Below are 13,473 nucleotides of genomic sequence, written 5' to 3'. Positions count from 1 at the left end.
TGTGTGTGTGTGTGAGTGAGTGAGTGAATTCCAGATTTTCTGTCTTTCCCAAACCCGCGCCTGTCCTCTCGCGTATCACTCACAGCCGGGATCTGACAGCAGCCACAAACCTACAGTGAGTGATCGCTCCCCCCAGCGCGGATCCGCCATAGAGATCGCCAGGAGGAGGAGGAAGAGGAGGAGGTGCAGGAGGAGGGAAAGGGGCGAAGGAGGAAGAAGAAAAAGAAGAAGAAACCACTACCTTCCCAGGATCGCCTTTTTTTTTCCTTCCTTATCTTTACGCGCGCGTGTGCGTGTGGCGCGTGTGCGCCCCTCGTCCCTTCCATCCGAACCCGGTCTTGGATGTTTAATAAAGAAATCAAGTGTCTCAACAGTCACAAAAAAAAAACAAAAAACCAAAAAAATATATCCAAAAAAGCAAAAACAAAAAGAGAGAGAAAGAGAGGAAAAAAATTCAAAACAAACAAACAAACAAGGCACAGCCAACCTCTACTTCAAACCAGCCTGCACAAGCCACCCGTGTCTGCCACCCAGGAGGGGGGTCGCTGGCCCGCGGTGGAGGAGTTGCAGGGGGGATCGTCAGGGGGACAGAGGCCAAGACGCCCCAGGAGCCACCGGGCAGGAGACGGAGGAGACCCGGCAGGCGAGCGAGACCGCGGGCCCCGCGCGCGGCCGGGGCTGGGGCGCCAGAAGTGGGACTGGAGCGAAGTTGAGCGATGCCAAGGAGGAAACAGCAGGCACCCAAGCGGGCGGCAGGTAAGAGAAGGCTCCGATCTGGGGCTGCCCCTCCGCCGCTCTGTGCACAGAGCCCCTCGCCGCTCTCCTGGCCCTGGTGCCCAGGATGCCAGCCCCCCAGCTTCCTGGGGAGTCGCTCCCCGGTATCCCTCTCTGCCCCGAGTATAACCCCGTCCTCTCTCGCCTTCTCAGATCTCCGGAATCCTCCCCTCCGCAGGCTCTGGTGGGTGGGGGTGCTATCCCACCAAGCCTTCTCTCCTTAAACTTTTTTCCCTCTACCCTCTACCCCACCCCTAACTTTCTCCCAGTCTCTTTCTCGCTTCTTGGGCCAAAGTTGGGCTGAGGGTTTGGGGTGCGGAGTAGCAGACAGTCCTTCCACCCCCCCCCCCATTTCTCTGCCTGGTCAGTGCCAGGGCTCCTGGCCTGGAGGGACAGCGGTTTCCTCTCCCTGGGGTTGGGGCACTGGAGTGCAAGCCCTGCCCAAGCCTGGGCTGCAGGCTGGCTTTGGGATAAGCAATGGGAGTTTAGCTTTGATCGCCAAGGTGGAAAAAAACCGCTTCAGGAAACGCAGGAACCTTTGAATATGTTTGCTAAAAGGATCCACGTTTGGAAATCGAATCAACACTCTCCCTTCTCTTAAGGGGGGTGGGGGTGCCCCATAGAACATTGACACAGCTCTGGTTTTTCTTTGCCCAGAGAGAGTTGCAAACTTTGTAAATTGATTTGTATGGTAGGAACTATTCCATCTGAATCCTCACCTACCGCCACCCCACCTCACCCCCCCCCCAAAAAAAGAAAGGAACAGGTTAATGGATCAGTACAATAGACCTGCGAAAGGATTTTTTTTTCCTTTTGGGTTGCTTAATTGCTTTTTTAATAGTATGCTGGGGTTTTGTTTCTCGGAAGTGTAATATGAAAGTTCATTTTTCTCCTGCCAGACCCACCCACTGAAAAATCAGCTTTCCACTTGATTGCTAGTTTTGATTTGACATTTGATTGATCACCTGTCATCTCGCTGCCTTTGATCTATTCATTCTTGATATATATCAATAAATCACTCACCATGGTAACTCAGAGTGCCAGTGACGCAAGCCTTGCCCTCTGGATTCAGAGCCAGACATGCACAATTATTATCTTGTTTGGCTTTTAATGTGGGCGTTTTTATTTCTTTGTGTCCTTTGGTTGAATCGGGGCTCTAGCAAAAAGCTTCAGTTGTTTTTCTTCCCCGTCTGTCTTTACCCTCAAGCTTCAGGCAGCATCAGTGCAGGCTGGTCCCCGCGGACCCACCACCACACTTCTGTTTCTACTCGTGCAAAACATGGGAGAAGTTCGGTGGAGCACTTTCCTAAACTTTGCAAAGCCACCCTCAGAACAAATCCAAAGTTAGCTCCAAATCTGGGCAGAGTGGGTGTTTGTGTCTGAACAGGCTGGACCACCAAGCTCATCCTCCATCGTGGCCCGGTTCCAGCCCGAATGGCAGTGCATGTGCTTCGAGATATCCACAATTATCTTCCCTTCTGAGCGCAGAGCTGCTGCGTGGAGATTGCATGCGGAAATATCACTTATAAAGCTTTGATTCGTGCATTTCCCGATCGTTTCCCTTAGAGCAATATCATTAAAATGTTTTAGCACGATGCATATTTAGGACCTACCTAGTGAGTGAGGTGATCGTTTTACAACTCGACCTCTTTTGAAAACAGTGTCTCTCTCTGACCTAGATCCCTTTCTACATTGAACTGACTTATTTCTTAAACTTAGATTGCTCTGTGACCTGACAGCTTTTGGGGTGCACCCTGACCTCTGGACTCGGAAGAGTAAACCTCCTCTGTCTAGTTCTGGCAACACAAGTTTAAGTGTAGCTAGATTATTAGAGATAATGTCCTCATTGTTGTCCCAAAAGAGAACCCTGGGCAGCAGTCCAGAAAGAAGTGATACTGCCCTGAAAATGACTCTTTTTTTTCCCCCCTTGTTGTTCCGGTATAGGCCATCAACCAACTAGGCAGTAATTTAAATTACCAGAATGACTGGACATGTCTCCTTTGGTAGTAAGCTCATTACAAAAAGTGCACTGCTCAGAATTGCACTACTTTGATTATAATTATTTTCTGATCAATGAGGATCCAGGTGTACGTAACAGACTGCTGCATCACATTATTTAAATCAGGTCCTTTCATTAAGCTGATACCTCCTGGTGCTGGCCTGCCTGTGTGCTGTGGAGTGCGTGTGTGTGAGAAAGTTGTGACTGTAGTTTCAATTTTCTGGCCTATTGTATTCCTACTGTCTTTAGATGTTTGTTTTCGTGGTTTTTATTATTTTCACTGAAGAAGTAGAAACCCTTGTCAAGCTGAAAGGGAGTCATTCACTTCGTACACAGTGGGGCCCCTCCCGCAGTATTTATTTGCACACATATGAATAAAGCGGGCATTTTCTCAGGGAATGTTTCTCTCCCCTGAAGTCATTGGTGCTATGCTGTTTCGGCCGAGGTGGCTATTCCCGAGGAAAGTTCGCTACTTTGGGATTCTTTAGCCAGTTAACGTGCAGCGGGAGGCAGAAGGTGGGTCCTAGGAGTAAGGCCATCCTAACTGGTATCACGGCTTAAAATTAAACACAAAGCACAACTGTAAGTAATTACTCCCCGGGCCTGATGTTGAAAGCGTGATTTCCAGCTTGATTAATGAATAATGTAAGATAGAAAAAGCCTGTGAGTGAATCCGAGCTGAGACTCTCCTTCCCAAGCCCTGTGTGAGGCGATTGGATGCCTTTGCATTATTAGTTTTAAGTTCCATGTTTCAAGGAATCAATTAGCGAGCTTTCTAATAAAGCAGGGATCCAGATAGAAGGAGCGAGATGATACAATGGTGGGGGGTTTTAGTCCTTATTTGTCATATTCCTCCCCCCTCAAAGGGAAGCGATCTGAGGTAGGCAGTTCTCTTTAAGGAAACAGCTAAGGCAGAACATTTCCCAAATGTCGTTCTTCCTGACTTCCTAAAGCTGTGCTGTTCTACCATACTGTTACTTCGGGCACGGGGAAAAAAAAGTTTAGAAAGTAGCCTGCGGTACCCCAGGGGTTTGTGGAAATATTGCAGAATTCTATGCGGGCATCTCTCCCCCCCGCCCCCGCACCCTGCCCCCCTGTCCATTTTAGGGAAGATGGAGAAGATGGCAGGAAGGTAAAACAAAACAGAACAGTATTGGCTTTGTTTGTATTTTGCAGGATACAGAGTAGTTCACATTTTTAAATCGTAGATTGACACGCTACCGGGTCTGTTTTCTACAATCCATCACGGTCTCTGTACACACACGTGTAATACATATTTTATTTCGCCATCCCGAACTATTGTTTTCGTGTCATGCCAGCCGACTGTGGGACAACGCAGAATATTTGGGGATCGTCTCCAGGCGAATGTCTAATGCGTCTATAAATGATAGGATTCTGCTCCTGCCCACCCAGGGAGATGAAACACTCCTTCTTGCTGACTCTCACAAGCTCTCTGACGACCCAGATCTCGGCAAAGTCTGGCAGGAAGGAACAGCCCCCTCGATTTATTGTGTTTATTTACTATAGAGATGAATAATGCAGGTTTTGTTTGCATGGATGTCCTTGTGTAGCAGTAAACATGAGACTATTAGCAATCATTACTTAAAAGTTGCAATTTGCACCTTAATAGCACAGGTTATTTACATGGGAAACATTCAGCAGGGACCATCAGGGTACCGCAGTGGAGAGGAGAGATGGCCTGAGCAGTCTGCTTTCGGCCTCGCGACAGCCAGCGGTGGCTGGATGCACCCGTGAGGTCTCCGGGAGGGAGGGGGCAGGGGCTCAGGGGGAAGCTTACCTGTAATTCACTAGCAAGTGGAATGAGATTCAGGAGAGTAGGAATTGGGGGGACGGGACCCTGGACCTCTCACTTTGTTTAAACATACTTCTGAAAGCCAAGTTCACATCTTGGAGATGTAAATACCACATGCTATAGACCCCCTTCACTTACTCAAACAGCATGCATTTAACAGATGAATGGGAATAATGAGCACACACCCCCCCCCCCCGCCACACACACACACACACACAGGGGGTCAGCGGCATGAACTGTCCTGGCTGGTCTGGTTATTTAAGGCAGATCCCTGAACAAATGAAGGACAGATGCCTTACGTGTGCAGCCTCCACACAGTGTTTTGGAGGGACATCGATTACTTAAGTGGTCTCCTCCCCAGCCCCGTCCTGACTTCCTTCTCCCACCCTCGCCTCACCCTTAAAGACTCAGATTGAATGGGACGTTTCAAAAGCCCATTTGTTTTAGGCATTTATTGATTTCATTTTTAATCTGCCATATCAGGACACAATACATTAACCCTAATCAGCAGATTGCAAGTGACAGGGAGTGGGAGTGGAAGCAGGTAAGGGAGGGGGTGCTCTGAGAAACTTCTGGACAGTGAAGCCCCCCTTGAGATTGGGGGTCAGACACTGGGGCTTACTTTTGAGGAGGGCCGGAGCATTCCTCAGAAATACTGTGCATCTGTCTTTCTACCAGCCATCTCCGTTCTATTGCGAGATTCTATTGCTACCGTGAGGGGAAACTTCACACCCAACAAATACCTCCCAGGCATCTTTAGCAGATCTGCCCCTTGAAGCATCTTGCCTTTTGTCACCTTCCCCAACAGAGGGTTATGCTATCGTTTTATCTCAGCTGACTTCTCACTCCTTTGATGGAATTTCTCCAACTGGATAATACCTGGGATGATCTATTTATCTTCCCAGTGGCTTGGGAATTGTACTCTCAATTGAGCAGGTTTTAAAGGGGCACCGAGCCTGGCATTCTTCAAGGCCGGGGATATGATGCACTTTTGCTCCTGGCTGGGGCTGAGCTTAGGAGAATTTGCCAGGAAGAAAACCCAGGCCCTGTCCATGTGGGTGCCGGGGCTGTAATCAGCTGACAGGACCCATGTTAACTACCCCGGGGGCAGCTTCCTTTCCATCCCGTGTTTGTACTATCAATTTTATTTAGGTATGTCATGGTCTGGGAAGACTCAGCCACTATTTCAAAGGCAATGCCTGTATCCACCCAAGTTCCTTTCAAACGCACAGAATTGCTTGACAAATTCTATATTAAGACCAGGCATACACAGAGTATCATTTTCGTTTGATGCAAAGTCAGTTGGAAATACATTAAACTAACGGTTAGAGAGTGTCTTGCTTCGCTTCCCCGAAGCAGTGCTTTTCATTACCTATTTAATTACACTCAAATTGAGCGACTTTTAAAAAGAAAAAAAATATCACAGTGGTATTAAAGGAAGCTTGGCACACAAATAATTTTATTGCTTCTCAAGTTGAGAATGCCGTTATATTTTCATTTCTTTGGGAGAAACGTATTTTCATTTTCTAATGTTGTGATCAATCCAGAGTGTGTTTTCTGTCGTCTTGTCTCTACCTTCCTACAGCCTTCTCAGCCTGGAGGAGGTTTTCCATATCCGATTTTCAATAATTGGCACCAATTTGTATTTTTTATTATTTTAAGTTGTGTAAGTTCCATTTAAAGTTAGAAATTCTCTGGTTCCTTAGGGGGACCCTTGGCAAGCAGCCCCTCGCTTGTGAGGGAGCTTAGTCATTCTAACCACATAAGAAACAGCCTCATGGAGGTCCATTACCTGGATGTTGCAGTAAGAAAAGGCACCGTGTGCTACAGGCCTCTGTCATACAGCACTGTTTTCACTGGTTTACAATTCCTTCTTCTTCTCTTGCTTTTATTTTTTTTAACTACTACTGCCCTCTCTGTCATTTGCTTTAGGAACTTTTTTTTTTTTTTCAGAGAAAATAGCCTAGGGATAGCATTTAAAGTGGGTTTCAAAATACGCTGGGTCTTGAGGAAGTAATAATACAAACTAGAGACTTTACAGCCCCAATCTCCACTCTGGACTATGTCCGTAGACTCCTGGGCAGGCGTCTGTGAGAACACATGGTTCCGAATCTAACTTGTACATTAATGAGTGTCTCTAGCCGTGTGGCCATATTCGTGTTGCTCATTTTGTCGGAGAAGCCATCAGGAGAGTATCGGACGCGGGTCCTTTATGAAGACACCGAACACATATGCAGACACACAGAAAGGAAATCTGAGATGCATGCGGGACTTGCTGAGATATTTATTTTCACAGCAAACTCAATGGGTGAAATGATCCAATAATTCGGAGTGATTTGAACGTCTTTAAAATAGCCATGTGCCGTTTCCAAGTGTTGCCTCTCTCGATCTTTTCGCATCCCACCACAGAAAAAGATGTCCTCTGGGCATCCTCAAATATTTTGTGATGCCAAAGCAATGCCTAACATTATTTAAAATTTTAGAATTTAGAATTCAGGAGGCATGGTTAGGTAATCCTATTATTAACGTACTAGTATTTAGCTCTGCTTAACAACCAGGAAGTGCACAATGCAAAAGGTTTAGAGACCATGAGCTTGGAGAAATTACACGGGGAAAAGAAATTCTCGGATCACATTTGAAAGCATTTGTCTTGAGTTTTGCTCATCTAAACAAGGGCTACCTTTCTACCTGTGCTGGAATGCTACTCGGCAGTTAAAACACAGACACAAAACTATTGGTTGATGGGTGCAGCAACCAGGGTGCATCTCAAGGGCATTGTGTTGATTTTAAAAAGTCAATTCCAAAGGTAGCACATATGATATGATATGATATGATATGATATGATATGATATGATATGATATGATTCTATGTATATCACATTTTGAAATGACCAAAGCACAGAGAATTAGAACAGATAGCCAAAAGTTGCTGGGTGACCAAAGGTTAGGGACTGAGCGAGGGTGCAATGAGGCAGGGGGCTGGGGAGGAGGGTGGGCAGGCCTGTGAACGCCAGAAGAGGGGTCCTTGTTGTACTGGAATGTTCTGTATCATGACTCTGGTGGTGGATACGCAAGCCTACACAGGTGACAAAATTTCACAGAACTAAATACACACACGGACATGCACATACTCACATATAAAACCAGTGAAATCTGAGTCACGTGAGTGGATTGCTCAATGTTTAGTTCCTCCTTTTGATATTGTCCTATATGGTTTTGTACCCAGTTAGGGGAAACTGGTGGAAGGCTACATGGGATGTCTCCGAATTATTTCTTATAACTGTGTGTGAATCTGCCATTATCTCTAAGTAAAATGTTTTTTAAAAAGAAGAAATGGGGTAGGAGAGGTAGACAGAGGCACATCACGTGTGGCCTTTGAGATTTGATTCTCAGTGTGGTGGGACGCCACAGGGAGGGGTTCGAGCAGGAAGCCATATGATCTGGCTGGGTTACTAGCAGAACGTAAGCACATGTGGTATTTCAATGCTGGTGTGGACTTGGGCATGTTGGCCCAGCCAAGTGACGTACTGGGCCCTCCGTGATGGTGAGGAGGATGCTCAGAGCCATAGAGGAGGCACCCGGAGATGACACAAGGGCCCAGCCTTTATGGAGGAAGGGCTGATGCTCGGATGGGTGGCATCAGTGAGGCTGTAGAAGGGCAAATGTGAAGAGCCCAGCAAACCTGGGATCCAATTGCAACTCCTCCCTGCTTCAGGGGAGTTCCTGCACCTCAGTTTCCCTATCTGCCAAGTGGGGACATGATTGCTCCCCTCACATTGTGGTGTGACAGTGAGATAATGTGATGTCTGTGAAACCTTTGGTGCTGTCTCTGGCACTTACATTGCATCTTCTTCATTTAAAAAAAAATGGTTTATTCTCGTTCTCTTTCTTGTTTGTTTGTGGTTGTTGTTTTTTCTGTAGGAATTCCAGGAGAAATCTAGACTCTTGAATTAGTTCTTGGTACCTATCAGGCACTAAATAAATATTTCCTGATGAATGAGTAAATGAGGCTGTAAATAAATGAATGAATAAATAACTTTAATTACTGTATTACTTTGTATACTAATTAATTACTTTCGAGTATAAGGATCTCTTTTACACATCTAACATTTTTTGGCAGAACTCTACCAATCATGATCATGAATATTTATCAATTGAGGAAATATTAATGACAAAGCCTCAGATTTTAGTAATAAACTTGTATTTTCTTCATCGTGTCCCCATCTGCCTTTAACTGAGGAGCAGTGATCCACCCTTTTGCCGTAAATATTGTTTATTCATCTTAGAGGCAATGCTTGCTGATTATCTGAATTCATAGACTTTCTTGGGAAGCGGAGCCCTTGGGATGGAGCATGGCTGGTGGAGGGGAGGGGTCAGGATCCTCACTCAGGACCAGAGGTCACCTCCCCTCTCCTCCCTGCAGGTGCTCTGCCTTCCAGCCCAGCAGCCTCCAGGCACTCCCAGCCTCCCAGGGTTTGGCAACCCTCACCTCCCCCACCTGCAAACCTGGGCTCATCCCCTCAGGCCCCAGGCGCCAAAGCTTAGGGGTTGTTAAGCTAATAGGAGAAGGCTACAGGCTGTTTCCTGGTAACGCCTTCTTCACGGTTTAATTGTCACCTTCAGAGCCTGAGAGAGGGAAGAGGAGGCTGGCTGGTGCCTGTGAAGGTGTATTTTAGGACAAAGAGCTTGGGACCTCAGGGAGCATGGGGGTGGGGTGGGGTGAGGGAGGGAGTGGATTTCCTGCTGTTTTTGAACCGGTATTTAACCAATATTCCTGAAGTTGTGCTGTGGACCGGGTGCTGTAGGGGTGCTGGAACCCAGCCTTGAGCAAGCCTGACCCAATGGCTGCCTCTTTGGAGCTGGCAAACCAGCATGTCACAAACTTGCCAGCAGATATCTGTCACAGCGTGCCAAGGCGGAGGGTCAAGGGAGGCAAGTGCAACCCTCAGGGGAGGGCATCCTGCATTAAGGTCTGAGAGGGCAGAGGGGGGCGGTGCAGTGGGGTGCACTGGAGGAGCAGTCAGGAGGCCAGGGTGCTGGAGCGCAGGGAAGGAGGGTGAGGGACAAGGACAGAGGGATAGGGACAGGGACAGGGGTCCTAAGTGAAGCAGGGAGCCTTGGAGGACAGAGAGCAGAGAGAGACGGGATCTGACTCAGGTGTGTTCAGGATCATTCTGGCTGCCATATACTCATCAGGGACAAGCAGGTGGACCACCTGGGTGGCTCCAGGATCAACCGGGTCAAAAGCAGGTGATGACTTGGGCCAGGATGGTGGTGGGGGAGATGAGAGACTTGGTCAACAGGTAGTCAGGATGTGTGGAAAATTGCAGGTGGTACGAGTGGAAGGAAGCTGTAAATAATAATTTTAAAGAGTTGTTTGTCCTATTAGTATTTTCTCTAATTCTTTATCTTCTCTCCTCTTGTTATATATATTAGGTAGTTACTGCAAATTGCCAGTCTGTGGTTTTCTGAGCCGAAGGGGAGAGGAGGGAAAGTGTTGGGAGCTGCGTTTATTCTAGACTTGCCTGTCCTGTCCAGGGGGGAGGTCACTCTTTACGAAGCACATTTCCTGGGGCCCTGAAAGCACTCCCCACCCACCTCCCCATCTCCCGAAGACAGTATAGCATCAGGCCCCGGGCAGCCTCTGCACTCAGACAAGGGCTCCGGCTCCCCTGCGCCCCCTCCTCTTGCTGTGACCTCACCCACCTTCTCCTCCCAGGCTTCCAACGTCCTCATTAGCAAACCAGACCCACTAAAAGGCCTCTCCGTGGGCTTTCACAGGGATTCATTGAGATAATTCAGATAACATGCTTAGCCCATGCCTGGTACATGGTAAGTGGTCAGTACATTTGAGCCCACATTAAGAAGTTAATCATCCCTCTCAGCCTTGATTTCCCTATGGGTAAGTAGGGTCACTAAAGACCCACTTCTGGGTTCTGGGGAGGAACAAATGATTAGCAACCACAGAGCACTCGGAACAGTGTCTCACACACAGTGAGCGCTCAATAAATGTTAGGTCACTAAAACCACCACCGTGATGATGAGCTTGTGACCCGGAAGAGATGTTATGTCACTTGCTTTGTGAACACAAAGCCGGGCAGAGTTGGTGCTGGGTAAGCATTGTTTGAAAGAATGCCGTGATTATTAGGAGTCAAAGTGAGGAAACCCAAGGAGATGAGGGTGCCTGTGAGGAGGAGGGAGTGGAGACCACTCACCCAGACACTGTCTTCTCCATGGAAGCTCCAGTGCCCGCTCCCCTGCCAGGTGCCCACTCCCCTGACAGCCTGCCGTGCTCTGTGCAGGGTACCTGGAGGCAGGCCCAGCCCTGAGTGCTGCGAAGCCAGGGCTGCCCCGTCCTGGTGCCGATAGTTTCCAGTGCCACCGAGTCAGGCCCACATGGGAAACAATGTCCCCTTTGAACACGGGGTCAAGGCCTGAGTTAAACCCTGAGGAAGTCTCATGGGGTGTTCGCCCATCTTACACATCCTCTTGCACATGTTAATCAGAAAGAGCAGACCTCAGCTTCAGAGACATCCAGTGAAAAATACAATAATAACACTGCATTGTCATGGTCCAATGATCATCCCTTATGGCAAATAATGCTGTTTCCACTGGCTGCAGTGACATAAAATTTCATTTTCAAATAAAAATATGTACGTAAATAAAAGAGGGAGTTATTACCAGGAAATGAATTGAAAAAGCAATAGTTGGGGGGAGGATATTGCCACACCATGATGAGGATGGGCCGAATGACTACATGTGAGGACGCTGTAGACATGCAGGCCTGGGCGGGGCAGGGGTTGGTGAACCAGCTGTGAGCAAGGTCTGCCAAGTCACCCTCAGGTCTGAAAAACACCCGGAAAACAGAGGCTTTCATCAAAACTTCAAAAAACGCAGAAAATGAGAAGGAACCCCACCCAACCCGCACCCCAGGGACACCAGAGAGCAGCTCTGGGAAGTCTGCACCGCCCAGGACAGGTCAGGTCGCCAATGTGAGGGCCTGGGAATCCCCTCTGGCATCTGCAACGGGCCCCTGCTCCCCGCCGCTGTGTGGCATCCTCATCGCTTGGAGAACTTGTTAAAGGCAAACTTACAGATTCCCAGGCCAGATCCTAGCCGTGCTGATTCCATAGGGTGGGGGTGAGGCCCCCGAATATTTTAAGTACCCACTGTGGCTTTGAATTACAGGATATGGAGGAAATCAAGTTCCTTCCTCCGCCTCCCTTCCGCTCCCCTCTCTCTGTCCCTCTCCCCTCGCACTCTCCCTCTCCTTCTCCCTCTCCCAAATACCAAAGTACTTAAATACTTCAACAATTATTTGAGAAGTCCATTTTCACTTTTTTGCTTTTAGTCAACAGAAAAGAAGAAATATAAGTAGTCTCTCTTTCCACTCTCACTCTCTCGTGGCAATCACCCATGTTTTTAGAAATGGTGGGGACCACTTTCCTTAATGTATCACAACTGAGAAATGCATCCATTTAGGCACTTACCTACCTGGTCACAGCACCAAGCATTGGAGCCCAGAGAACCCCTGCATTAAGGAGAGAGTCAGGCAGCCCAGTGAGTATGGCGGGGGGCGGGGGGGCTCTGTCTGCACAGGAGCCAGCTGGCACCCTGGGTGCCGCAGTCCAGAGACAAAAAGTAACCAAAGGAACCGCCCAGACCTGGTTCTTTATCTCTTACTCTCTCTCAATTCTGGAAAGCCTGTTGGACCAGAGGGCGGAAAACCTGGCTTAATTCTTTGAAACCACCTCCACGTTCTAGTTACCCTTTTCACATATTCTCACACGTGCTTTGGTGGTTCCTCTTCTTCTTCTCTTCATTCATTCCCTCTCTCTGTCCTGATTCTCTCCAGGAATCAGACTTCCAAGCCCTTTTCTGCGAGCATCTATGCCTCCATGGGCGAGCGGGATGAAAATGATACTGGCGATGAAGAAGTGATGCTAATAGAATGGTCATGGTCGCATAGCTACTATTTATTGATCGGGATAGCACTAAGCCAAAATGTATGTGCTAGTACACTTAGTAGTTTGCCAAGCATTGACTACGTACAGGCCATTTACATAAAGTCTCTCCCCACCACATCCCAAAGGACAGGTATTATTATTATTATTGGCCCATTGAATAGATAGGAAATCAAGTGTTGAAACTTTCAAGTAGATCACGCAAGCTTTTAATTAGGGTCTGCCTATCAGAATCTGAGTTCTTAGATACCGTGCTTTATCTCTTCTCACATTATTTAATGCTCCACAGCAAGCAGGCCCATAAGTAAACGTTCACAGTCTAGTACAGATCCGTGCAGGCCACAGGCGTGAGTTGAAATCTAATAAAAGTAAGTCAATTGTGTCGAAGAAAAAAAAAGAGGGGGGGGGTTCAGTTTGCTTATTTAAATCCTTAAACCCCATCTTAAAAGTTGAATCTTTGAAGATTTTTTTGAAAACCCAGGTTGTGGCCTCAATCCCCAGTAGAGGCAAGTGGGAGGCAGCCAATCCATGATTGTTTCTCTTCATTGATGTTTCTCGCTCTCCCTCTCCCTTCCTCTCTGAAATCAATGAAAATATATATATGTTTTTTAAAAGGTACAAAGAGTCTACAGTGAGAAGACTCCTGCCCACAGCCCACCCCTCCTGGAGGGATGAGCAGAGAGGTGGCCCTAGGCACTCTGGGCACCTCCACATAGGAAGGGGTGCCTGAGGTCTGTGCCCACTCTGCCTGACCCCCTTCATTCCCACCCATCCCGAGTAGAGTGAAGAAGGAAATCATTCAGCGTGTGAACCAGGTGGCCACTGACTTCCACAAGATGGCCACTACCCAGATGTGGGACACAACGAAGCAGGCCATCCTGGAGAACAACACTGTGACCCTGCAGCTGTCCCGGGGCTGCCAG

The 13,473-nt window shown here is 47.8% G+C and overlaps 1 protein-coding gene across 2 annotated transcripts in view; it reads left to right on the top strand.

Annotated features, from left to right (window-relative positions):
- The first annotated feature begins 222 nt into the window (after positions 1-222).
- Positions 223-13,473, top strand: part of TSHZ2 (teashirt zinc finger homeobox 2) — a 430,695-nt gene continuing 417,444 nt past the window's right edge. For both annotated transcript variants that reach the window (XM_006773617.2, XM_015570404.1), the window contains exon 1: positions 223-756. In XM_006773617.2, coding sequence (XP_006773680.1) covers positions 717-756 — 40 coding nt within the window. In that variant the 5' untranslated portion in view covers positions 223-716. The remainder of the gene's footprint in view (positions 757-13,473) is intronic.

The sequence above is a fragment of the Myotis davidii genome, unplaced genomic scaffold (genome assembly GCF_000327345.1).
Source record: "Myotis davidii unplaced genomic scaffold, ASM32734v1 scaffold27, whole genome shotgun sequence".
Lineage (NCBI taxonomy): Eukaryota > Metazoa > Chordata > Mammalia > Chiroptera > Vespertilionidae > Myotis > Myotis davidii.
This window is presented reverse-complemented; position numbering and strand designations above follow the sequence as displayed.